The sequence below is a fragment of the Adiantum capillus-veneris genome, chromosome 14, assembly GCF_014529385.1.
Source record: "Adiantum capillus-veneris isolate H3 chromosome 14, ASM1452938v2, whole genome shotgun sequence".
NCBI classification, from domain to species: Eukaryota; Viridiplantae; Streptophyta; class Polypodiopsida; order Polypodiales; family Pteridaceae; genus Adiantum; species Adiantum capillus-veneris.
In genome coordinates, this window is record NC_140944.1 from 151,083,690 (window position 1) to 151,111,131 (window position 27,442).

General features: G+C 45.8%; 1 protein-coding gene across 2 annotated transcripts in view; it reads left to right on the forward strand.

The window, feature by feature from the left end:
• Positions 1 to 27,442, forward strand: part of LOC147443363 (peptidyl-tRNA hydrolase, mitochondrial-like) — a 143,008-nt gene that overhangs the window by 27,128 nt on the left and 88,438 nt on the right. The window contains exons 2-4 of one of the 2 annotated variants that reach the window (XM_086529249.1): positions 6,037 to 6,121; positions 6,207 to 6,274; positions 6,691 to 6,741. In XM_086529249.1, coding sequence (XP_086385375.1) covers positions 6,037 to 6,121; positions 6,207 to 6,274; positions 6,691 to 6,741 — 204 coding nt within the window. The remainder of the gene's footprint in view (positions 1 to 6,036; positions 6,122 to 6,206; positions 6,275 to 6,690; positions 6,742 to 27,442) is intronic. The other variant, XM_086529250.1, reaches the window with a different exon arrangement.

Genomic DNA, 27,442 nt, shown 5'->3' on the forward strand with positions numbered 1-27,442 from the left:
GACAGTCACATCACATGACATCACAGGACATCACCAGACATCACAGGACATCACATGACATTCAACATTCATTCGGATCTTAGACCATGATTTATCGGCAATGTAGCTAGCAATCACATCTAGGTCCAATCGGGACCTCATCGATGTCCGATTGACTAACCCCTATTGCAACCATGTCTATTCGAGATCAATCAGACCAAAATGCTGCAGTCATTTCGGCTATCAGTTCCTGCACTCACAAGAAGTCAAGAACAAATCAGTATCATAATCAGGAATTCCATTTCTTAAAGTCATCCAGCAGAATACTGTCAGCTCTCAGTATCCCTGAAGCTCAAAGAGACATCAGTGACTTTAGTATCAAAATCGAGGCATCTGTTGACAAAGGAGTGGAGCGACTCCCCTCTTGTGCATCCCACTGCACCAGATCTTCGGCCAAGCTGAGTTTCTGGGTTCCGTTTGGAGTAGACTATGCTAAACCAAAACATCGAGGTAAAGTTTCACAATCCGAGGAGTATCTGCTAGGTCCTCCTCCTCCATCCACTTCGCATCAAATGCAGGAAAGTTCTTGAACTTAACCAAGAACCGCCTTCGGACTTTACCTTTCTTCGTATCATTATGTGCCAAAATCTGTTCAGGAACAAGGATCTCCTCGTTTTCTTCCACTTCGGGTTGCTCATCGGGCTCCCCATCATCAGGCACATCACCCTTAATAGGTTTCAAGAGACTCACATGCAATGCATTATGAATCCTCCAAGTATCTGGCAGGTCCAATCGGAAGGAGACATCATTTATCTTGTCAGTAATCTGGAAAGGTCCGTAGTATCACATACTAAGCTTTGGAAAAAGCCTCTCCTTTCCCTTTTTTTTTTATTAGGCGTGCCTTCTCAAAAGTAAGAGCACCCAATCATCCTCCTTCAGTTTCCAGTCGCGACGATGGCGATCCGCTGCCTTTTTCTGTCGTTCTTGAGACTTCTGTAAAGTCTCGTGAACCTTGGCAAAAGCCGTATCCAAATCTCGCGAATATTCATCCGCAAGACCTGTAACAAACTTGGACACTCCAAGTCAAGAATCAACCGCGACAGCACCAAATAACCACTTCAAAACAATTCACAGATCACAATAGATTTGCACTGGCCCGGCGGAGTTCCGTGCCTAGAGATATTGGCCCCAAAGACTGGCGCCCCTTTCGGTATTTCTTTTTGTATTAATCAATCATCAAAGTACAAGAGAGCGGTTAGGGTTTCACTCTCAGACTCTGCGTCCAGATGCCCTGAGAAGTGAGGCCCTCACCACTAATTTAAAGGTTACAAGGGATGCCCAAAAGCAGAGCCCCAAAAGCTTTTAAAATCAAAAGCATCAGTTCTCTCTCTCTCTTAGAGAGTCTTTTCTCTTTTTTTTTAATAAAAAAAAGCAAAAGCAAAATTCGCGTCGCTCATCATTTTCCAAAAAAATTTTTTTTTTCTTTTTTTTAATAATCCGCCTCCGCGATTTCCGGAATTTAGGGTTTTTGGCAAAAATTAGGGTTTGCAGGAATTTTAGGGTTTCTGGCAGAAATTAGGGTTTCTGCTGTCCGCCACGTCATCACTTTGTGACAAGACCCCAAGTTCCTCGTGGACTTAAGAACCCAAGATCCCAAGAACCCACAAGAATCCACGACTTCAGAATGATCATCACTCGAAGCGGAATGGATACTTCGCTTGGAAGTGATGAGCATGAGAGAGGCGAAGAAGAATTTTCCCCACTAGGAGGTTTTTCCGACCCTTCCCCATCTACGACAAAGATTGCACTAACTCCTATGGAGGAGTTGGACCAAGAAAGAGAAGCAGAAAGAAAAGCCTACGAAGAAGATATGGCAGCCATTGAGCGTAAGTACCAAGACAGAATGGCAGCCATAGCACGTGAGACCAAAGCACTACAAGAACAGAGCGACCGACAAAACAAAGAGTTCTTGCGACTTTTTTCTCAAGTGCAGGCGTACTTTGCACAGAATCACGGAAAGGAGACTGTCTCAATCTCTTCTTCTCCAAAGCATGACCCATAGGATTTGCATGATTGTGTGAAGCATTATGATGATTTGATTGACAATGATTTGCATGATGATAAGCATGATGATTTGAATGACAAGCATGATGATTTGGATGACAAAGATAAGCATGATGATTTGAATGATATTGCTAAGCATGATGATTTGGATGCCAATGACAAGCATGATGATTTGCATGTCAAGATGTGATTTCTCACAAGCATGATGAGTTGCATGAAGAAGATGTGATTGTTTACAAGGATGATGTGTCAGTTGATGCTTTTTCTAGCGAAGCTAACTTCGTTGTAGAGTCGATCAATCACGAAGAACCGATCTTGGCTTTCGAGTCGAGGTCCAAAGAACCCCCACAGTACGATTCGATTATTCAAGAAGGATCGATCTTGGCTCTCGAGCCTTGGTCCAAAGAACCATCACAGGAAGTATTATGTGTTCGCATGAATGATACGCACGTATTGTTCAAGTGTTTCATTTGTGAAGGTTTCCTGTATTTTAGTCCGCATCGTTATGTGATCCCTTTTGCTAGGCATGACATATTGTATGTTGGGCACGTTTCTCTCATGGATGAGCACGAATGTATGCGGATTGTTCATGAAAAGTTGAAAAGTTTGTATGTCAGGAAGTCACATTCCATGTCTCTTCCTTGGCATGACACAGTTTCCGAAAGAGCACATGATAGTATAAGCACCAAGCATGGGCATTTCCATTGTGATTTGCCACAGTTGATTGATTTTGATCAAACAGAAAAGATTCGACCTCATTGTTTGCATGTGTTTGATGAACGGGTTGTCACTCCGTCTCTATGTTCATCTACATTGCATACACAGTCTTTAGAGAAGACAAGATTTTTTTCCTTCACTTTACATGGAATGGGTATGTTCATGGTTTTGTGTTGGAGATGGTTTCAGGAATTTTTAGCCATGGAGATTTTTGAAGACGAAAGAAGCAGGACTCTACACGAAGTTGAAGCAAGAAAGGAGATTCGGAAGACTTTGTGTCGCTTTCAGCGTGGCCCAAAGAAGCAAGCGTTGTAGACCTTTATGAAGTTCAAGTACCGCACGACCCACACATCAGAGTGGGCCGACGAAGAGTCCCTTTCAGGATTCCGGATGCTGTTGGCGATCTCCCTCGACGCCATACAATTCGGTACAAGTACCTCACTTTGAAAAGGAGGGGATGTCACGTGACACATCCCAACCCTATGTGTCCGTGGACAAGCTACACCATAGCAGGGTTCCCGTCAGTTCAGTCAGTCCGATCAGTTTAGAATAGCAGTGATCTGGCACTTTTGTGAGTCTATTCGTAGACCGTGCATACCCAGTCACTTAGCATAGATGCATTTCCTCCGGTTGCACACAGCATGATCATCGGAATTCCCATCAGAATCCATTCGCATCAGTTAGGGGAATTTTTCAGTGCATTTAGCCTATTTTCCTATTTATTGGTATTTTCACTTATTATTTTTAAGTGACTTTCCAACAAAAGTAGGTAGGGCAATTTTGCTAAGTTAAACAAACCCAAGTTAGCACTAAATGGCAGAAGAGGCAGCAGGAGCACCTTGCTCAACAGGCAACTTCTCAGCAAGACCAACCCCCGCGACTACTCTGGCGTTTTCTCCACAGAAGACCTAGCGTTTTTGCATCAGATCAGCCTTGGCGATTTGTGCACAGCAGATCAGCCCCGGCGTCATCACGACACAGCAGATCAGCCTAGCGTTTTTGCATTTGCAGAACCCGGCGACAGAAGGACCAATTTCAGCCCCTGGCGTTTTTGGATTTCAGCAGCAAATTAAGACCGGCATTATTCACCTAAAGTGTAGCAGATTCAGCCCATAAAGACCATCAGTTTTCAGCCCTAAGAAACCTCATTTTTCAGCCAAGAAAACGCAGCCAAAACAGTCATTTTCAGCCACCGAAACAGTCCCAAAATTCAGCGATTAGAAGATCTCAAATTTCAGCCATCGTCGTCACCGTCGTCGTCGTCTCGTCGTCACCGTCGTCGTCATCGGCATAGACCAAGTTGCATAGTCCATTGCATACGCATTGTACACCTTTGTGCAATCAAAGAATAGACCATTCTCGCCGACAAGAGTGGGGCCTTCGGAGGAGGGTTTTACAACCTCTCGGGTGTCGTATCTCTTCTCTCTCCTTCTCTCAGTCTCATTCACTTGCACGCACAATCCATTCACTTTGTTCGTGATCATAGCACTCTCCATAAGACGGAAAGCTCTCTCTTTCCCTAAGAACTAAAAGGAACCTTGAGCAATAAAGATCACTAATCTTGAGAAAATACAACAATCATTCCGCTGCACCTTACATGCAGTTTGGGAGCAGTATCAATGTAGAAGGGCCATGTCATAGCTTACGAGAGCAGGTTGTTTTCGCGTCCTAAACAAGTTGCACAAATTTATGAGAAAGAGCTTTTGGCAGTTTTCCATGCTCTTACACAATGGCGATCTACTTGGAGCCGATTTTACTGTGTTCACCGATCATTAGAGTTTGCGCTACTTCTTGTCTCAAAAGCAGCTTTTGGAAAAGCAGATGAGGTGGGCTAACATTTTGTCACAATTTCATTTCCAGATTGTCCATGTTTAGGACAGAAGAATTTAGTGCCAGACGCGTTGTTTCACAAGCCCTTGGTTTTGGCTATTTCCGCGAATCATCATAGAAGCATCAGTCCTTTATGCTAGTCTTTTTAGCCTCTATCCCTTTTGGGCCCCATCGGACTGTTTCCCATAGGTTGGAACAACTTGTAAAATTGGGTGTCCTTTCACGTGTGGCCTCTCGGATTGGTTTTGCATGTTGTCACAACTTCTTCTGCAACTTTCAGCGGGGCTCTGGCCTCTTTTTGTTCGGATTCTGTCCTTTAGACCATGCCATGTCATCACTTTGTGACATCTCACGCTGAGTCGAGCAGTACTAGGCTGAGTCCCCACGACCTTGGAAAATTAATGCTTCAATGTCACTTATTAATAAGTTGAGCAACTACTAATGTCGTATGCAAGTGTAACCTAGGCTTGGTATTAATGGGAACACTCCCCAATGCCTACATCAAGCGGACACTGGTTGGGCTCGTGCAATCAGAGGGTATGTAGCTACTCTAAAAGTGCTTGGACATGCATGTCGTGTGTATAGGCTCACAAGGGTGCTAGAACACTTCCGAGGCTGTCCTAAACCCTAGAAATAGGAGTTACAGCTTGTCCGCATGCACATAGGGTTGGATGTGCACGTGACACTTGACTGCCACAAGTCCGTCGGTAGGGTAAGTAAGAGTGCCTACGTGCATTGCAAACCCGTGCTTGGCATGAGCTGTTGCATGGACTTGGACTTCTTATGAAGACAATAACTCTGTATCTCTTTGGGGCGTCCACAACAGAACGGCTTAACTTGTCTAAGATTTACCCCTCCATTTTATCAAGTACTGGTCATGCACAATGCTCAGAGCGATGCCTTTGGTCTATTAAGAACATTCTCATTTGGACATCCTTCAAAATATATTCCTCATGGGCACAAACTTTTCATTAATGTGACTGGAAGGAAATGTTAGATGCATGGTGACTTATGGAGGAAGAACGAACTGGTAGGCAACAAGGCCAATTTTCTGTGCAAGCAAGAAAGGACCACAAAATCTTGTTGAACAGGGTAAGGAACCACACTTAATGCTTGTGTTTAAGGATAACCTTGAGTATTTCGTAGATACATATTCTAGCACAAAGTCCCACCAAGTCAAAAAATGAGATTTTTTTATCTAAGGTCTTGCCATTGAGTAGTTATAGTCAGCCAGCAGGGTTTATTCAAACATGTTTCTTTTGTCTTGCATTAGGTATGGCTAGATTGGCTATAGGGGCTCATGCTTTGTAATTGTTGGTTGTGCTTTGCATCAGGCATGGCTCTAGATTGACTGCATATGCCTAACCTTGGTAGTGCTTTGCAGGTGTTCATGAAAAGATTATTGGTTGTATATTCTCTAAGATGATTATTTGTAGTTGTTTGCAGATTGGATTTGAAATGATTGATGTGATTGCACAGACTGAAGGTATAAAACTTAACACAATCCAGCAAAAGGCACTCACAGGAAAGGGTAATAATTCTCCCATCAGGCTCCATATATAAGGCGATGTTAATTTAGAGGCTTGGGAATGATCTTCGCATATATATCTGTGTAGGTTTCATTGGCCCAACTCAGGTGCTTCTTGCCAAGCCCCAAACGTATGTCAACTTAACAGGACAGTCGGTAAGTTGCAAATTGTTGTCCAAGAACTTTCTGCTCCGCTCCCTTCTTGATCTATTGGGGGCATCCCCCCCCCCCCGTGTGTGTGTGTGTGCATTTCTTTATCATCCAATCCTACGATCTAGCTCTACATTGCTTATTGAGGTGATGGCCACAGCTCTTGGTAGCCCGAAACCCCTACTACCCCTTTCTTCCCCAGCTTTTCTTGTACACAATCTTTTGATTTGCCTTGAGCCTATTTCCATAGGCTTTGAGACTACACTAAAGAGTGAAAAAGTAATGTCATACAGCTGTAGATAAGGCCTGTCCTTATTTTCCACTCTTATTGTTATTTTGTTCTTTTTCTCCCCGCCCCTGCCAACTTTGTTTTTAAAGTTCTATGTCCTTCTGACAAAATTTTTGGTCTGTAATGTGGACAGGTTGGGCCTTTAGCAGCTTATTACCGGATACCGGTTCAACAGATTCTTGTGGTAATTTTTCCTTTTTTGACATAAATGCTTAGCCTTTGTTGGTTGGAGGCGGGGAGTTTGATCTCCCAGACTTTGTGTGTGTGTGAGAGAGAAGAAGAAGAAGAACAGAGTTTTAACGTCGTAGGAAACTATCCAAAGAGACCCTAAAGATCTAGCTGACGAGGAGAGTTGAACTCAAGACCTGTTATTCAAGAGAGAGAGAGAGAGAGAGAGAGAGAGAGAGAGAGAGAGAGAGAGAGAGAGAGAGAGAGAGAGAGAGAGAGAGAGAGAGAGAGAGAGAGAGAGAGAGAGAAATGAAATGAAATGAAATGTTATATTAACGTTGGTACAACCAAACTGTGTCGATCTATGGAAGTGCAAGAAGTCGAGGCATGGCAGTTTGCAGGCAAATGGCAAAGACCTTGAGCAGATATTTGATGGAGCCAGGAGCTAGGTACACCGAGTTGGAGCACTCGCTAGTCAAAATTGCAAGTGTTTTTTTGCTATCATAGGTGGCAGGAGCATATGCTTATATCACAAGGTTGGGAACGAGGCAAGGGGTGCTGGATGCAGGTGCCATGAAGTTTGTCATATGGGATTTTGTGCGGGATGTCTGCAGGACACACTACTGGCCAGGATGTGTATGTCAGAAATGGCATATGGTAGGGCTCGAATGGCTTTCGACACCATTGATCAGGAGGCTCAAAGGTATTGAGAAGATTGATGGGTACCTTTGTCAGTTCATGCTATAGTGTTGCAAAATGAGGGCACCATTTCGACGGTTTTGAACCTCTTTGAATTCTTGAAAGTCGAGGGCTAGTAGCTCGGCTCCAGTTTGTCAACGGCCATGGTAGCCAGGCCATTCTCGGTGTGATGCTTTTTATCCGGGATACGTTGTCCAGAAAGAGTTCTATCGGATTGCGGCACAGTTCGTTGGTCCTCATAACGGCTGTGTGCTTCCCGGAGCGGTGAGCCACATTAAGGTGTTTTATGAGACAATGGGACCTAAGAAGTCAAGGCTATGCAAAGGGATGTCCTGATGGAGGTTTTCTTGATCGACAATCGAAGTCGATGGTTGCTGGCGTGTGCATGGGGGCCAAGCCCAAAATCTTTTTAAAGCTATTAAAAGAAAAAAGTGAGCTGCTGCAGTGAACGAACAGGGCGACAGGAAGGAAGGGCCACTTGGGCCATGCATGAGGGAGAAGCGCCAGTTGGATGACAAGGGGACCATACAGGAACGGTGGGGAGGCCAATTTATAGGTGAAGTGACCAATAGCGAGGTCGCTATTGGCGGCTGCAGTGGTGGCGGGCAAGGTGTCTAGGCCACGAGGTGGCGCATGTTGAACAGAGGGGTTGGCCGCCAACGAGGGCGTGAGAAGGAGGTGCTGCAGGGCAGCGCAACAGAAGCTGAGGAGGGGAGGATGGCGCTGTTGGGGGAAGGCCGCCAGGGGCCCATGGGGCAGTAGGTGACGGGGTGAGCAAAGGGAGAGGCCGGCCTCTCATGAAATCAGGAGGACCAAGAGGCTGAGGATGGTTATAGGGGTCTCTGCAGAGCCGCCAGTTGCTATATGGAGAAGAGAGCGGCTGAGGAGCAGAGGTGATGAGCAGAACTAGTGCCATTTGGTGGCCATACTAAGCAAGGAGGACCATTGCAGAGGAAGGAAGGTAAGGGGCCGCCATGGGGCTGCACTGAAGGAGAGGGCTTGAGGAGAGTCGCCACGGGTGGCAATAGGAGGAGTATGGCGTGAGCATTGAAGGGAGGCGGGGATTGGAAAGATGGCACTGACTGCATGAGAGGAGTCGTCGTGATCAAGGAGGAACCGGAGGTTGCATCTGAGCAAGGGATATAGATGGTATGGTGGAACTCGCCATAGGTGGTCAAGGGGCGCCTTCGAGGTGCCGCAGCTAAGAAGTTGAAGAGCCACACTGATTATTGAGTGCTGAAGCCACTTGTTACTATCATTTTATGTGCAGAGTATGATTGCCAGGCTTTGAAATTGTCTACATGAGGTTATACATCGTGGGTTCTGAAAGTTGCTTTTCTTTGTGTTGAGTGGTTGTATGCTATTTATATGTGCTTTCGACATATACCAGAGGTATGGGTGTATCAAGAGGGAAAGTTTGTATGCCAAGAGGGTATCAATTATACGTGAGAAAACTTATGCATGTTGGAGATCTTGCAAGGTTTTAATTGACTTTCTATGGTGTTTGGTGCTTTGAGGAGTCATAGTCGAGAATCATAGTCGTATGCTTGGCAGTCGATTATAGCCGGTTATGTGTAGCTAGGGTTGGTTGGATGCGGGCTCGGACAATAGCTGTTTGCAGATTGTGTATCTGGATATGTGTTTGCTAGGGGATAGGGGTGCTGTGACATCACTGAGCTATATAGAGGCAAATAGTTTATGTGCTGGTGGTTTTCCCATTTCCCCCTTTCCAACGTCTTCAAAAGGCCAAAGTGACCTATGAGACCAGGAAGTTACAATGCGGTGTATCTGATACAAAGTCAGATTAACAAGATAAATTAAACTTGGATAACAAGATATAAATACTGCGGAATCCTAAACTAAGCTGATAGGTGTGAAAGGCGAAAGGCGTGAAATGTGTGAACTGAGCTATACAATGTGTAGACAATATGGGAGGGAAGTAGAGATCTATCTTCATAGAGATCCATCTTCATCTGCACTATGGACGACGAAAAAGTATGGCTCCAATCCTTTGCTGTAGCCTCCTTCGAAACTGTGTAGCTCCTCTTCTCCATCGGGGTCATCTAGATCTCCCTAGCTCCAATGCTCAGTCTATTGAGAATGCCAGTAGTGCGGGTAGGCCTCTCTACTGTTGGCTGCTCCTCTGTCTGTTCTTCTGGGTGTACAATATCTAGTGTAAAGAAATCTGTGATCCGTCTTTGGGGTTGTCTCTCTTCAGCTCTCCTCAGTAAAGTTTCTCTATGCCTGTGTAGCTCAAGTAGATATAGCCCAAGACATCTCTGATCCTCATAACTCATGACCCTAGATAGAGGCCCAAAACCTTCTCTGAATAGACAATGAAAACGGCCTTGTATCTCATAGTACATTGTGCAATGACATATGTAATGTACCTCTGTCTCTGGCTCTAGATGGAATAAGCGGCATATCCTGCTATCTGCTGGTGTCCCTTTGAATCTGCCAATCTCAATCTCGAGCTGATGTGAGGACGTGCGTATCTGGCCAATGGCACATCGCACACCATGAGAAAGATGCGTGTCCATATAGCTAGGTCGAATCACAAACCCATCCCCCGTGAGGTGGAGAAAATGCTCTCTATAGAAAGCCATCTTTGTGCCCAACTCCTGTATCGGCTCTATCCATGTCCTCCTCGTGTCCAGCTGGATCAGATCCTGACGAATGAGTCTATTAATCTCTACCCGCGTCAAAGACCTCAAGGGTGCCTGTAGAGAGTATTGAAAAGGAGACAACCTGTCCATGGTGAAACCATGTGTCTGAAACCATGATGCCATCTATGCATACCAGCATGACGTATCCCCATTAAGAGCTAATTGTCTGGAGGACTCTAGAGCCACCCTGGCATATCTGGCTCTGGTAGTATCCCACAGACTATGTACAAAGGAGATTGATCTAGTAAGCGCCTCAATCTCCATAGGGGGGGCAACTAATTCTGCTCGAATGATATCATGCGGTACGGAATCCTTTGCTCTAATCAGCGCGCGCGCGCACACACACACACACACACACACACACACACACACACACACACACACAGAGAGAGAGAGAGAGAGAGAGAGAGAGAGAGAGAGAGAGAGAGAGAGAGAGAGAGAGAGAGAGAGAGAGAGAGAGAGAGAGAGAGAAATGAAATGTTATATTAACGTCTTCAAAAGGCCATAGTGACCTATGAGACCAGAAAGTTACAAGGTGGTGGATCTGATACAAAGTCAGAGTAACAAAATAACAACAGTACAAAACAAAGATATATACTATGGGATACTAGACTGGTCGATGTGAACTAAGCAAAAACTAAGCAAAAATGGGCCGAGTCACAAGAGATCTAGCATCCGTCGTTGGCGAATCTCATCAATTTCCTCCATGGTTAGTAGTCTGACCGGGTGTCGTGCATGCCTGGCCAGCGTGCTCCGAATCTTCTGACGTAGCCTCCGTCGATGCTGTGTAGTCCTCCGCAGTCGTTGGCGCCTGGATTTCCCCAGTTCAGTCGCTCGGTCGATTAGTGTGCCTCTGGTGTGAGACGAGGGGGAGCTCTGCTGTGGGAGTGGCTCTTGCGGCTGTCCCGTGTTTGCTTTGAAGAAGTCTGAGAGAGAGAGAGAGAGAGAGAGAGAGAGAGAGAGAGAGAGAGAGAGAGAGAGAGAGAGAGAGAGAGAGAGATTTTATTAACATCTTCGAAAGGCCAAACTCCATCTATGAGACAAATCAATGTACATATGTGTTATAATCTTTGCCATCCCAAAAAAGGAAAACCTGAACTAAAAGTAAAGACTATAGCTAAAGCTAACTGATAAACTGAAGGAATGGGGTGTACAATGAGTGGTGATCATGATGGTCGTTGGAGCTAGAGCGCTTGGGGCTGGGTGGGGTAATAGAGTAAACGATGTCCTCCATGCTGAGAAGCGTGACAGATCATGCTTGATGTCGATCAATGATGATCCTGATCCGCCTATGTATGTGTCTCCAGAGATCAAGCATTGGTCTCTATCATAGGGTGTCAATGTCCTCCACGTTGAGAAGGTTGACAGGTCATGCTCGATGTCGATCATTGATGATTGTGATCCGCATATGTATGTTCTCCGGTGACGTGAGGATCCTCGTAGCTTAGGGCATTTGGCTCGTCCTAGCTGGACATCTCTATCAAGTGATGTCCCCTGTCTAGCAAGTAGTGTCTTGTGACTCTCCTCTTTGTCGTGTGGCTGCGAAGCAGGGGCTCTAAGGAAATCTCTGATATGTCTCTGTGTAGACCCTCTCTCAATGGGGGTGTCCGCTGTACGGATTTTCATAATTTGCGCTCGCTGATTTTTAGCGGCAGCTTTTGGGCCAAATGCTTTTAGAGTTTGATGCTTTTTCATGTAACTGCTCTTCATAGGCCAAGGGCCTTTAAATATGTGCAGAGGGCTCATACCCTGGCACTCTTCCGAGTGAAGGTGCAGAGCGCGAGTATGGGCATTGTACTAAATTCAAGCAATATAAAGAAATAGCGAAAGGGGTGCCAAGGTTTGGGGCCAGTGCTCTCTTGGGGTGGAACTCTGCCACTCTTCGTCTCGAGTGTCGTGCATCTCTTTTAGTTGAGTTGTTGTTTGAAGTGCTTAAAGTTGTACAGTCTGTTCTTTTCCGTTGGCACGTGGTGCCCGTCCCTGTGGGCAGTAGTATTAGAGCTTCAGGCATGTGCTTTTCTAAAAGCATACCGGTCCTACGTAAGATGGCGCTTCCAAGTTTTATAGGGAATTTTCTCAAAGAATCTTTGCTCTGCCTTACAAATTGTTTTTCTCAGAGGCACTTTCATGCAGTGGTGAAAGTCTATAGCTACAAAGGCGCGCACTCCAAGGAGATTGCAAGCCTTCAAGATTTTTCTTTCCCAAAGTTACATGACTTTCGGCATTTTTCTTCGGAGTGCAATTTCTGTCAGAGTGGGTTATCCTGAAATGCTTGCCACAGAAACGGTAGCAGATTATTACATGAAATTTCTCGACATCTCTCAACAAGTTTCTCTTCTTGAACTGATAACCTTGGAGGCTTAGTGTGATTGCTATATCTTGGGGCTATCATCACCACCACAAGAACACTGTCCGTCAAGGCTTCTTTCGACTATTCAAGAGCTTATGGACCATGTTGCAGTTGGCTACAACCTTATGGAAGAAATCTAACCCTAATTTTGGTGCAGGTTTGAGGACGAAAGCCTTGTTGACTTTTGAGCTCGACTAATGTCGAGAATGCTTTTTGATTTAACAGTTTTTTGAATTTTGTTTGAGAACTTCTTTGGTGATCCTGTTTGGAATTTGTTTGAAATGGATGGTATCTGTTTCGAACCTGTCTTGGTGCCGTTTGACTCTAGTTTTAATAGTGGTTTCAATGCTTGGTGATTTACTCCCGAGTGGAGTAGTGAGAAATGCTGTTTTGGAATCTCGGAACGACGCAGACGGGATGTCTATGGAACGTTTGGTTGTATGCTGAAAAACCTCCGAACAACACAGGAGGGATGTGTGCGGAGCGTTTGGTTGTATGTTTGAACCTCCAAGCGACGCAGGGTGCGGTCTGTGGAGCGTTTGGTTGTATCAGTTCTCTGAACTCATGGCCCGGACCTTTTTAGGTTATTTGCGGGGGGAGTGACGAGATAGTTGTTGAGTAGCTTCATACCGCAGATTGTCTGTCTCAGGGGAGTGCTCAGCGGCACTGTTCGTTGTGTCTTGTAACATGCATATGTGAGCATTTGTGTTGCATTGTGATGTGCGAACCAATAATTTGTGTTGGCTGACTTTCAACGCCAGCTTTTGGGCCAGATGCTTTTAGAGTTTGATGCTTTTTCATGTTACCGCTTTTCATAGGCCAAGGGCCTTTGAATATGTCTAGAGGGCTCATACATTGGCACTCTTCCAGGTGAACATGCAAAGCACAAGTACCGGCATTGTATTGAGTTCAAGCAATATAAAGAAACACCGAAGGGGGCACCAAGGTTTGGGGCTAGTGCTCTCTTGGGTGGAACTCCGCCACTCCCCATCTCATGTCTCGTGCATCTCTTTCAATTCAGTTGTTATTTGAAGTGCTTAAAGTTGTTCAGTCTATTCTTTTCCGTTGGCACGTGGTGCCGTCCCCGTGACATCCTCTTCTATGCTAAGGCGATGAGCAGGTTTTTGGCCTCACAAGAGGTTGGTTTGCGTGAACTGCAATTGCCTATTCAGGGAGAGGAGCTTATAGTGGCTTAGTTAGATGACGACTTAGGCTTGTTTTTGGAGGGCCGGGAGGCCAACTTTCACAGGTGTGAGTAGTCTCTTGAGATTTTCTGCTGTGCATCAAAAGCATTGATTAATTGGCGGAAGACAGTGGCTTTCTAGGTTGGTAGTGCTCCCTTGCCTGATTGGTGGCCTGGAGAGGGCTTTAGGTGGAGTCCTCGAGCCACACCAATATGTTACTTGTGGATTTGTCACCAGAGCAACAAATTGCTCCTCTCCTCCTCTTTATTAGGAGGAAACTTCTTCATTGGAGCTCCGTACGGCTTTCTCTTGGTAGTAGGGTTGTGGTGGCCAATTAAGTGTTGTTGGCTACTATGTGGTACATTACGTCTTGCTAGATTTTCTCGAGCTCTTGCATCAACCAACTAGAGCGGTTGATCATGAACTTCTTATGGTCAGGACGAGACACACAGTCCGCTTGGGCCAAGGTCTCTTGGCAGGTCATTACTTTACCTTGCTCTTAGGGAGGGTCGGGGATCATCGACCCAGCACGGCAGAGTAGAGCCCTCCTTGGGAAGCTTGTGGTTAGAGGATGACTTCCAGGGGAGAAGCTGTTGCTACACCGAATTTGGGCCCAGGTCCCACAAACGGGCAGCCCATGGAGGCCCTCCACCCGTTGGATCTTCTCAGAGATGCGCAGAGTAGGCCCAAGTAGAAGATGGGAGGATTGCGTTCCTGCGAGCCTGCTTCGGTCTTGGGAGCATCTACAGGGTGACCTTGAGCAACACCAACCCACATGCATTGAGGAGCGGTTGAGGCAGCCACCTTTTGGAACCCTATGGTCAACACACAACGAGGCGACATGGTTGGTAGCAGACCTCATGTCTCTTGGGGCCACATGGCAAAGGGTCCTCCAGCCCGTACTTTTGGAGGTTGGCTACAGTTTACAGGACTCTTCGAGGAGATCGAGGGCATTAAGCTGCACGACATGAGGGGGCATGGAACATGTGTCAGGATGTTATAGGGAGCAGAGTGGCAAACCTCTTTGGAGCCGGCAGCTCCCTGTTGGATGGGGGACTTCACTCGACTGGAGGTCCTCATTCAGTCAGGGCTTGCTTAGTCATAGGTTCCTGCAATTTCTTTGAGGTACAAAGGGAGGGCCGCCGTCACTGTCGAGGCACAAGAGGTGGCCGAGTCCTGCTTTAAGAGGATCAGAGTTGTGGGCATCAGTGGGAGGACTTGTGTCATCGGACCCAAACCGTCAGATCTTGAGTGATGACATTGGCGGCTCTGGGCTTGGGAAAGCTGCCCCTTGGTATGAGTGCAGTGGGACCCAGGGGAGTGGCTTTTGCGGGATCCCTTTACTCCAGCCAAATGGCTGGGTCACCACCTACTGTGCCAGTGGTTTCTGCGCAGTATGTGCCACCTTGACTACCTACTTGAGACAGTGCCACAGTGTGTGGGATTGCCCCATGGTGCAGTAGGTGTGGCTTCTGATTCTTCGGCTGATGCCTACGCTTTCTATAGCCAGCCAGTACACTTGGGGTGCTGCAGCTTGGTCCACACTCACGGGCCTAGCACTGCGTTTCGAGATGGCTTCAATTCATAGGATGATTGTGATATAGGAGGGCCGGCCCACACTCCAACCAGCCACTGAGCTAGTCCCTTAGGAGTGGAGCAGAGATAAGAGAGTGGTGTTGGGAGCTCATGTGCAGCCTGACACTGTGGGGAGCTCATCTACAGATTGACACTGTGGTTCATCTGGCGAGCCTGTTGCTTCCGCATCTTCAAGGCTCGGCAGCGGAGACCGTTTGCAACATTTGGCTAGAGCTGATCCACACACTCAAGGGCCAGTTTGAGAGACACCAAGGCAGTTATGAGTGCATGCGGGAGCATCCCGAGGCTTTCCTGCGACTTTGGCACCCAGGGCCCTTCTTCACCATGGTCCATGTTGCGCCTAGATGGCAGTAACGTCCACCAATGTGGTTGTTTCCTCTTCCCATTTCCTGATTTAGCCATCATTGTACATATCCTGTCTTTTCACTGAGAGAGTCTCCCCACATGTTGATGTAGCCCTCTCTAACAGGGGCACATTGTAGCCCATTGGGGTGTTTTTCTTAAGTAATGGAAGGATCTTTTTCTTGAAAAAAAAGGCATTGCTTGCCAAGCTCATAGTAGGGGGATTGTTTCCTGGGGTTGAAAAAAATTTTTATACCATGCTTTGTCACATGCCTCTCCTTGTTTTGGGTCCATGGACGGTCCTGGCGTTTGACACTTGACCCTTCGTTTCTTTTTTACGGTTGCAACTTTGGATATGTCACATTTGTCACCCTTTATGTGTTGCTTGTTGGGGATTTGGATGGATCTGCGTCCTGCTTTGATTCGACGCCTTTTTTTTTGGAGGAGATAGGAAGGCAGCCACTTAGTTGGAATGCTTATGTCAGAGATTTATGGGGCGACAGCTAGGAGAGAGGACACACATTGATTGGGCTAGATAGGAGGATGATCCAGGATCATCCTTACGTCGTTGGTCATAGGCTTTCTTGGTTGGTGCAGAGGACATTGGAGCTACCTATGGAAGTCATAGAGGGATTGTTGCACATATGAGACAGATTGATGCGGCTACTCCTATTGACTGGCAGGCCTTTGTTAGAGTTGCAAATTCTTGTCCGGTGGTGGCTCCAGTATCTCGTAGGAGCAGATTAGGGAGTGACGACTGTTTTGTGGCTGTGCTTGGCCGTACTTGAGGTAGACGTACTTTCTCTGCGGTGCATTCCACGGTTGTGCCCCGCATGAGGCGAGACCTTTGTTCCTAGGGTTACCCGGAGTCAGAGTCTCTTGTGTTTACTAGTTTCCCTTCTAAACGTGTGCAGCTATGTCACTTTTAAGTGACATTTCACATCTATTAGGTCTAGGCATTTATTTACCAAGCGGTGGGGTCCTATAGCTGGGGACGGCATTTTGCTAGCTTCCCTATATAGGCAGGTACCCCCCTTGTACTTTATGCCTAAAAGTATGAGCAGAGTAGTCAATGTTTGGGTCAGTCTTATCTCTAGCGTTTTGAGTAGTGTGCAGCCTCTCTCTAGTGTTTTTCATTGCTAGCGTTCTCTCTAGGGCGTTTTCTCATGCAATCTCTATCGCTCTTGCTAACACTCCAATTTTTCTTTGCTCCCCCCCTCTTGTTTGCAGGCTGCATTGCAGATTGGCCGCTTGTGCGCGTTTGGTGGGCGATACGCAATAGGAGGACGTTTTTGAGGAGATCTGTTGCTATAGATCCGAGATCCATTGGCTGCCCAGTCTTGAGAGGAGGTTTGCTTGCGGTCGCATAATATATCATCACCCAATTCACCCTTTTCTGCTACACCTTTGATAGCCTCATTGGAGGACAAATTGATTTATCCTCTCATCAAGCTTGGTGGGCGTTTTTTGGCCTTGACTTTGGCGACCTGATTGTTGTGCACCATGGGACTCAGGTGTTTGACACTGCAGATATTGGCCATCATGGCTATTACTTCAAATCGGCTTTTCAAAGTGAGGGGCCTCTTGATCAATGGAAAGATACTCATTGGCAGCATGCTTGAGTGGTGAGGTCTTTGGGGTGGCGCTCTTGTGTTGACCTTGTTTTCACAGCAGATGAGGCATGGCTTTGGTGGTTGTTGATTTGGTAGGGGCGACCTCTGGTTGAATTGGACTCGGATCTTTCTGAGTGGCAGTGGCCACTATATCCCTTGGGAGGATCATCTTGAGGACACGACGCTCAGCTCACCGTTCATGTCAGTCAGAGGTGTGGCGAGATCAGTGTATCTCTCTAGCCTTTCGACGATAGTTTTCTTGAGGCATTTGGAGCATCAGGATCAGCTGTCGGATATGCTATTTCATGTGGATGATTGCGCATGCAAGATTGCCAGTTGGCACTTTGGTTGAGATTATTGGTCATGGTCCAACTTGCCAGAGATGTACTTTGCAACATGAGTCCTTGAGGCACTGTTTTTGGGTTCATCTATATGCTCAGCCAATGTGGAGGGCAGTTTGTTGTTTGTTGATCAGAATGGGAGTTCATGATGGATTTGTGACGTGAGGTGCAGTTGCATGGCTTCTGGCAAGTTGCATGATCCAACTTGCCAGAGATGTACTTTTGCAACATGAGTCCTTGAAGCACTGTTTTTGGATTCATCTGTATGCTTAGCTAATGTGGAGGGCAGTTTGTTGTTTGCTGATCAGAGTGGGAGTTCATGATGGATTAGTGACATGGGGTGCAGTTGCATGGATTTTGCGATTTCCAAGGTTACACACTCGTTTTCAGGGTCTACTACAAATCCGACCCTCATGCTTACATCATTTGGATATAGATTGGGCACTCTATAGATGGTTCTTGATACTCTACATCATTAGAATCCTCTCAGAGGGATGCAGTTTTCACTACGATCTATGGCATCACTTTATGGATCATGTGAAAGGCTCGTTGTGTTCACATTTTGGGGCACAATCTTCCCCGATATCGGCCACTTTGACAACTATTTGGACAAGGCTGTTGCATACTCTTTGCAGCCAACGGGATACTTTAGCGGCCTCCTCCATGGTAGCGGAGAGTCGTAGATGCTCTTTTCTCAGGACATGAGCGAGATCCTCAATTCTTTTCAGTCTGGACCATGACCACATTACATGGCACTATGCACCTCCCCGCTGGTTCATTTTTCATTTTTCATTTTTCATACATGCCACCTTGATGTACACATAGCACTCACTTTGTACCCCGAGTCTTGTACATCCTCTAGGTGATAAACCTTGTATAACAATCTGACAACAGAAATGCAGAGCAAGATGAGGACAGGAATAGAGGTAGCACAGGTCCTTTGGAGAAAGGAATTGGATGCAACAATTACCACCTTTGCGGTTTGGAAATCAGAGATGGAGAAGCGTATGAATGAAAAGGATGCCCTGATTGAAGGACTCGAGAGAGAGTTTGCAGAGTGCAAAATAAATCAGAAAAGGATAAAGCTGACCAGCCCACAGTGTTCGAGGAATTGAACAATATCAAAGAACAAGTAAAAAATCTTAAAGAGGAGGAGCAACAAAAAACACGAGAAGGTTCCTCGTGGGCAGATAGGCTCTCCCAAACGCAGAAGAAGGCGGACGAAGCGGAGAATTGGATTGAGACTACAAAGAAAGGAAAAGGTGGAATGTCTACTACCACACCCCCATCCACCATCATTAACTTGACCTTGGAGGAGGAGCGAAAGAGAGAGACGAGAGCTCTTCATGTACGTGTCACTGGTTTCAAGGACACAAACAACGTGGAAGAAGAAGTTTAAGGAACTTCTGAAACGAATGAACATCCGCGAGCCTACTCACATAGGGGCTTGGAGAGTAGGGAAGAAAGGGAAGGATGGGACATGTAGCTCCAAAGAAAGAGCTCTCATTATACGCTTTCCTACTTGGGAGGCTAGGAAGGAGTTTTTGAAGAAAAGACCTGCACTCAAGAAGACCGGGATTTTCTTGGGGGATGATCTCACGCTAGCACAGATAGCTCACATGCAAGAGAAGATATTGGAGATCAAGGCAGCCAGAGAGAAAGGAAAAAAATGTTTTTTACAGAGGAGAGAGTATAGTGATTCTGGAAAAAAGCACCACATGACGGTGCAAGACCTATGGGACAAGCCTAAAACTAGCAGCATGGAATTGCAATGGGTCATTGAAGCTAGATGTGGGCGCCTTTGAAGATAGCTTCAGAGGATGAGACATTATTTTCTACTCAGAGACGCACCAGACTCCCGGTGGCACATTACCTAGAGTGTCTCGTTGGGAGACTACTTGTAGACGGGAGGTGAGATCAGAGTATAGAGGACGTGGGTTAGGAGGTGTGGCAGTCTTATTCAGGGAGGAGTTGTAGTCCCTCATTTGTATTGTCTGTAGAGATGAGCATGCCAAGTATATGTGGGTCAAGGTAGGTCACTCTACATTGCAATTTGCTATTTTCCACCAAGCACACCTCACCATGCATCCCCCAAGGGACAGTCACCTTATATGATTTTGGATGAGGACCTATGGGAGTTCTCTAGAGATGGGGATGTTCTCCTTCTGGGGGACATTAATCATAGTTACCGGGGAATGCCCATTTAAAGGGGAGGAAACACCTGAATGACATGACGTTCCGGGCCTCAGTCAAGCTAGGAAACGTTTTGGAATGGCTGGCCGTTCCAGACAAGCAATTGGTACTGGAACGGACGGCTGGGAACAGCCAAATATTCAGATTTTGTTCTTGTGAGCCAAATTTTCAAATTTTGATTTTCTATCTTGTGAGCCTCTGGCTTATAGCATGCCCCTCCCCCACCCCTTACCTTCACAATGCACACAAGGCTCAAGCTCTATCTTCTCGAGTCTCGACTCTCAAGCTCTAGCCTCTTTCAAGCTCTCAAGTCTACATAGTACAAGCTTCCTCCCTATCTCTCTCGAGCTCTCCCTTTGTCTCTCTCTCCCTCTCCCTCTCCTTCTCTCTCCGTCTCAAGCTCCAAGTCTATGTGGCACACGTGTTACGTTTGCCATAGTAATGTTGAATGGTCTTCAAATCAAGGTTTTTGTGGTATTAGAGTCAAAGAACTCAGTGTAATTGTTTTCAATCACACAAAGCTAAAAATTTGGTGTTTTTTATGCCTCCCGTTCCGCGCCGTTCCCGTTCCGAACCCCTCCCCGTTCCCCGGGCTTGTCCAGCCTCCCCTTATTTCTCTTCATTCATTGAGAGCAGACCGTGCAATTAGCGGCCGGCCAATCGACATGAGGTGGGAAAAAGCAACCTTGGTGTGAGCGCAAGGGCACCAAGGGGTGCGCCCGCGGAAAAGAGAAGAACTCGGGTGAAGAGAAGATCCTTCTCTAACACAGATTGCAAGCTAAAGAAGAACCTCAAGACTCCAGATTCTCAAGAATCTCAAGAACTCAAGAACCTCAAGAACCAAGACTCACAAGAACCCATGTTCCTCGTGAACTTAAGAACCCAAGACTCCAGTGGATGGTCATCACCCAAAGTAGAATGGATACTTTGCATGGAGGTGGTGAGCATGGGAGGCAAAGAAGAGTTTTCCCCACCAGGAGGTTTTTCTGACCCTCCCCCTTCCCCATCTACGTCAAGGTTTGCACTAACTCCTATGGAGGCTTTGGACCATATGTTTATGGATAGGAAGTTAGAACGCAAAGCGAGAAATGCAGAAATCCAGCGTGAACACGAAGAAAGAATGGCAGCCATAGAGCATGAGCACAATGAAAGGAAAGCCGCCTTGTTTTGATTCTCTTCTCAAGTGCAAGCACAGATGCAAAAGATTCCGGAAAAGGAGACTCTCTCAGTTTCTTCTTTTCCAAAGCACGACACACATGATTTGCACGATCAAGATGTGATTACTCACGAGCATGATGATGTGCAGGATAAAGATGTGATTGTTCACAAGGATGATGGTTTAGCTGATGCTTTTTCTAGTGAAGCTAACCTCATTGCAAATTCGATCAATCACGAAGAACCGATCTTGGCTCTCGAGCCAAATTTGATCGTGGATTCAAAGAAAAAGAAGCAAGATTTGATCGTGAGAACAAAGCAAGACAAGCTGAATTTGATCGCAAGACCAAAGCAAGAATGCAAGAGATGTTGCGACTCTTCTCTCAAGTGCAGGCACCGATGCGAGAGATTCGGGAAAAGGAGACTCTCTCAGTCTCTTCTTCTCCAAAGCATGACACACAGGATTTGCATGATTGTGAAAAGCATGATGATTTGATTGATAATGATGAGCATGATGATTTGAATGACTTTCACAAGCATGATGATTTGCATGATCAAGATGTGATTTCTCACAAGCATGATGAGTTGCATGAAGATGATTTGATTGTTCACAAGGATGATGTGTTAGTGGATGCTTTTCCTAGCGAAGCTAACCTCGTTGTAGATTCGATCAATCACGAAGAACCGATCTTGGCTTTCGAGTCGAGGTCCAAAGAACCCCCACAGGACGATTCGATCATTCAGGAAGAAGCGATCTTGCCTCTCGAGCCTAGGTCCAAAGAACCCTCACAGGAAGTATTATGTGTTCGCATGATTGATACGTAGGCATTGTTCGAATGTTTCATTCGCGATCGTTTCCTGTATTTTAGTCAGCGTTGTTATGTGATCCCTTTTCCTCGGCATGACATATTGTAGGTTGAGCACGTTTCTTTCATGGATGAGCACGAATGTATGCGGATTTTTCATGAAAAGCTGAAAAGTATATATGTCAAGAAGTCACATTCCATGTCTCTTCCTTGGCATGACACAGTTGTAGAACGAGCACATGAAAGTATGAGCACCAAGCATGGGCATTCCCGTTGTGAATTGCCACAGTTGATTGCTCTAGATCATAAGTAAAAGATTCGATTTCATTGTTTGCATGTGTTTGATGAACGGGTTGTCACTCCGTCTCTATGTTCATCTACATTGCATACACAGTCTTTAGAGAAGACAAGATTTTTTCCCTTCACTTTACATGGAATGGGTATGTTCATGGTTTTGTGTTGGAAATGGTTTCAGGAATTTTCAGCCATGGAGATTCTTGAATACGAAAGAAGTAGGACTCTAGACGAAGTTGAAGCAAGGAAGGAGCCACAGAAGACTTTGTGTCGCTTTCGGCGCGGCCCAAAGAAGCAAGCGTTGCAGACCTTATGAAGTTCAAGTACCGCACGCCCACACATTAGAGTGGGCCGGCGAAGAATCCCTTCCAGGATTCCATATGCTATTGGCGATCTCCCTTGACGCCATACAGTTCGGTACAAGTACCTCACTTTGAAAAGGAGGGGCTGTCACGTGACACATCCAACCCTATGTGTCCGTGGACAAGCTACAACATGATCAGGGTTCAGTCAGTCAAGCCAGTCTAGATTAGAAGTGATCTGGCACTTTTGTGAGTCTATTCGTAGACCATGCATGCCTAGTCACTGAGTGTAGATACATATCCTCTGGTTGCACACAGCATGATCATCAGTATTCCCTTCAGAATCCATCAGATTCAGTCAGGGGAATTTTCTAGTGCATTTAGCCTATTTTCCCTATTTTAGACATTTTTCACTTATTATTTTTAAGTGACTTTCCAACAAAAGTAGGTAGGGCAATTTTGCTAAGTTTGTATATAAGCAAACCTTAGTTAGCACTCAATGGCAGAAGAGGCAACAGGAGCTCCCGCTCAACAGGCACCTTCTCAGCAAGAACCCATCAACCCTAGCGTTTTTGGACCTCTCCAGCAGTACCCCCAGATTCTTGGCGTTTTTCAGCCCTTGCATTATCGCCATCAACAGTTAAGCCTAGCGTTTCCTACTTGACATCACCATCACCTCGAGAACCATCAGCATTTCTCTAACGCTAGCAAAGGCAGACAACGTTTTTGGATTTCAGCATTAGTCCTAGATTTGGCCTAGCGTTTTGCTAACGCTACAGAAGAGCATCAGCATTTTTTATTTTCAGCCTCAAATACAGCAGTTTGTCAGCGTTTTCAGCCATATGGGACAGCAGACAATTCAGTCCTAGTTGGATGCAGAAGAACCCCAATTTCAGCCCATAAAAACGCAGCCAAAACAGTCATTTTCAGCCACAGAAACAGTCCCGAAATTCAACAGATAGAAGACCACAGACTTCAGCCCTAAAGTCGTTGTCATCACCGTCGTCGTCACCGGCATAGTCCCAGGTTGCATCAGTCCATTGCATCCTTATTGTACCACTTTGTGCAATCAATAGTAGACCACTCTCACCGACGAGAGTGGGGCCTTCGGAGGAGGGTTTTACAACGTCTCTGGTGTCGTATCTCTCTTCTCTCTCTATCTCGCAGTCTCATACACTCGCACGCACAGTGTCCATTCACTTGTTTGTGATCATAGCACTTTCCATTAAGAACGGAAAGCTCTCCCTTCCATAAGAACTAAAAGGAACCCTTGAGCACAGTTCGGAGCACTCATCTTGAGCAAAGCGCAAACAATCATTCCGCTGCACCTAACAGGTTCTTTACTCCATCTTCCTGGGAGTACCCTTGTCATGTATTCCATCAGCTATGCGAGTTGATTCCATAAGTATCTGCAAGTTATCTGGAGGGTAAAGCTTCATAGCCTTTTGTAAGGCTTCATGCAATCTTGCTTCAAACTTGCGCATCTTCTCCGAATTTTCAATCTTCTTGAATGGAGTGATTTTCAAGAGAATGTCCCAAAACCTATCCACATTGCGTGGAACAGTTTCGTTCTCTGACTGTGAGAGCCGATCCCATTCTTTCTTTACCTCTTCCTCATAGTTTGAAGGAGGAACTGTGCATAGAACTCCTTCTTGAAAGCAGTCTAATCTTGGGGTTTGCGTTTTTCTAGGATCACGGTTAACCACCAACTACTGGCGGTGCCTTTCAGGTACATTCTGACATGGCGAAGCTTGGATCTTTCTTTAAAGTTCCCTTCTGCAAATGCAACTTTAAATTGGTGGATGAAAGCCAAAGCCTTGTCATTATCACGCCGTCCATTGTAGGTGTCGAACTTTACATCTTTGTCTCCTGACTTGAATGTTTTCTGCTTGTGGTGCTTCATCTTATGGTGCTCCTTCTTTCTATGCTTAGACTTCTTGTGGACAGGAGTCCTTTCCCTTGAATGCACCTCTTGCTGCGACGGATCGTCAAGAAACATGTCTTCTGGAGCGACCATGTCATCTAGGTCGTTCATGAAAGAAAACTGGGTAGAATTAGGAGGATCCTGCTCTTGAACCTTTGGATGAAACGGCACATGACGTTCTGGAGGTTTCCTCTGCCTCTCGTGCATGCGGGAGGTTCCAATTAAGGAATGTTTCTTTGGTTCTTGTGTCTTTGGGTTCTACGAGATTTCTCCCGACCCCATCGGCACTTTCTCCTTCCCTTTCTCAAGAGTATGGAGAATCTTTTGGACTTCTAGATGGGAGAGAGCTTTTTGCAACTCTGCCACCTGCTGTTGAAGGAGAGAGAACTCTATCTTGCATCCTCCCATTTCTGTAGTCTGCCAAGAGTCGTCAATCCCTTAAAAAAGAGAGAGATGACCTTGCTCTGATACTACTGTCACAAAAATACGGAAGTGTAAACTGACTTTTAATTGTATTTCAAATACTCAAGAGAATTACAGAGAGAGAGAGAGGAAAACCTTGACACTTCAGTGGGGACCAGAAGATGGGCTGGTCCCCCCTCATTAAGAGATTATCTTTATTACTAATGGAGAATCTTTACAAGCACAGGCACGGGGCAACAGCCCGTCCTCTATTCTTTCTTTTCTGCTTCTGACTAAGAGAGTGCGAAAGCTACTCTCTGAATACTGAGAGGATTTTCCCTCTGCTATGAGATTTTGGGAAGCTCTCAAAAACGAGAGTTTATCTTCCACAAAACTCAATGGAAGCTCTTGAAAATGAGAGTCTACCTTCCGCTAAGTGTGTCCCTTTATGCATAATCATTCTTGCAACAAAAACAAGGGAGAAACACACAAAATGCACATACACATGCTTGCTGTAATTTTCTGCGCATAACCTGAAAATGTTACATGAGCACCTTTCAAAGCCGAAATAGAGACCTTTTTCGCAATGGAATCGCACCAAACTTTGTGTACGTGTAGTGTAGGTAGAGAAGAACTAGATTCTATGTGTATTTTGCTGAAATACGCCCTAAAAGAGATGATTAGGGGCTGAAAATAGAGAATTTACAGCCACCACACTCTACGAAGAGAGTGCCCGCTGCAACTTCTCGCTATGAGACCTTTTTCGGAATGGAATCGCACCAAACTTTGTGTACGCGTAGTGTAGGTAGAGAAGAACTAGATTCTATGTGTATTTTGCTGAAATACGCCCTAAAAGAGATGATTAGGGGCTGAAAACAGAGAATTTACAGCCACCACACTCTACGAAGAGAGTGGCCGCTGCAACTTCTCGCTATGAAACTTCACCAAAAGCTGTCTATGGCTATGAGAACCCTTGTTCTAGACAATGGGAGCAAGGGGCTGCTCTCAAGCTTCCATGGAGGGTTCCAATGCGTAGAGCATACTCACAATAGGGGGGGTAGGAGCACTGCCACATTGAGAAATGGGGGAGGGGGTGCTCTTATCAAGCCAGCAGGAAGAGGGGGCGCTAGGAAGAGAGAGGGTAGAGTGAGAGTGGGAGAGCTAGTTTTGTATTGGTAAGTGTGCCAAGTGGCACACTTACTTAATAACTTTAAAACCATTCAACTTTCACATTTAAAAGTCTCTAGGCTATTAATGAAATGTGCAAATTAACTCACAACTGTACACACAGATGCTACTAATGAAATGTTAGCGGCTCCCCAGCACAATGCTGTACCGACACTGCTCTGGCATTACCTGTTCGCACTTGTCCGGCCATTTGGTCCAGCGCAAATCATTTAAAATAATTCAATGGACTTATCCTAAGGCTGTAAAAATAATTCAGACCTTAGGTTACTGTTGTTCTAAGAAACCCATCTCATTCCTATGCTTGCACTAGCACGCGTAATTTTCTGAGCCTAAAATCTGAGGCTACTATCTACCCCTTCATTGAAGACCCGATTTCCCAATCACTAGGGCTTCAGGGTATTTTCTGCTAGGGTCTCCCTGAGATGCTCTGGCCCAAACTTGGGCGCACCTGAGACCCCAAAACTGCTAGATTTATTTTGATGTACACACAACTAATTAGATAATTCTTTTCTCGTAAATAAATTAATTATTTACAAAGTCTGACATAGTTACAATTCCCACCACGAAATCTTGAAAGGAAGCAATAAGTATTGGCGGAGCCATAACATAATCCATTGTACTAGCGCCATGCCGATGTGGGAAGCATGTAAAACCACCAGTTGCAGCGAATCACTGTAGGCCATTCAAAATGGCCAATCCATGTGTAGTCCCCATATCAATCAATATCTGCCATACTCAGTGTGCTCCTCATCCTGTGATAATCTAAACAGGCCCATTTCTGTAATATCAAGCTCTCGCATCAACTCCTCTGTGGTATCACAGAATACTGTCTGGTGACGTTGCTGTCCTAGCATTGAATTCCCCCAAGATAATAATGTCGCCATCTCTGGAAAACTCCCATATATCATCATCTAAAATAGAAAAGGGGGGCTATCCTCTAGGTGATGCATATATTGACGTACTAGGAGGGAAATAGCAAATAGTGATGTAGAGATATCTGCCTGTCTCTACCTTCAATCTCACCCACATGTACCTAGCATGCTCATCCCTCCGAGCTATATGTATCGGAGACTGTAGCTCCTCTCTGAATAAGATTGCCACTCCTCTTGAACGTCGTCCTTTGCGCTTTGATCGAGTCTTCTGTCTGCAAGTTGTCTTCCATCTGTATCCGCTCACATGGGGCATGGACTGCCCCGGGGCCTGATGCGTCTCAAAGTAGAAAATGATGTCTCTTGTCACAAGACGGGCACCACGTGCCAATAGAAAAGAACAGACTTTTGGCACTTCAATAACAACTGAACACAGAGAGAGAGAGAGAGAGAGAGAGAGAGAGAGAGAGAGAGAGAGAGAGAGAGAGAGAGAGAGAGAGAGAGAGAGAGAGAGAGAGAGAGAGAGAGAGAGAGAGAGAGAGAGAGACGCACGCGACACAAAGTGGCGGAATTCCACCCCAGAGAGTATTAGCCCCAAACCTTGGCGCCCCTTTCGGGATTTCTTTATATTGCATCAACACAGTACAAGCCGGTACTCCAGACTCTGCACCTTCTTGAGGAAGCATGCCAGAGAATGAGCCCTTAGCACATATTTAAAGGCCCTTGGCCTATGAAAAGCAGTTACAGTGAAAAGCCTTCAAAACTTAAAAGCTTCTGGTCCAAAAGCAATGCC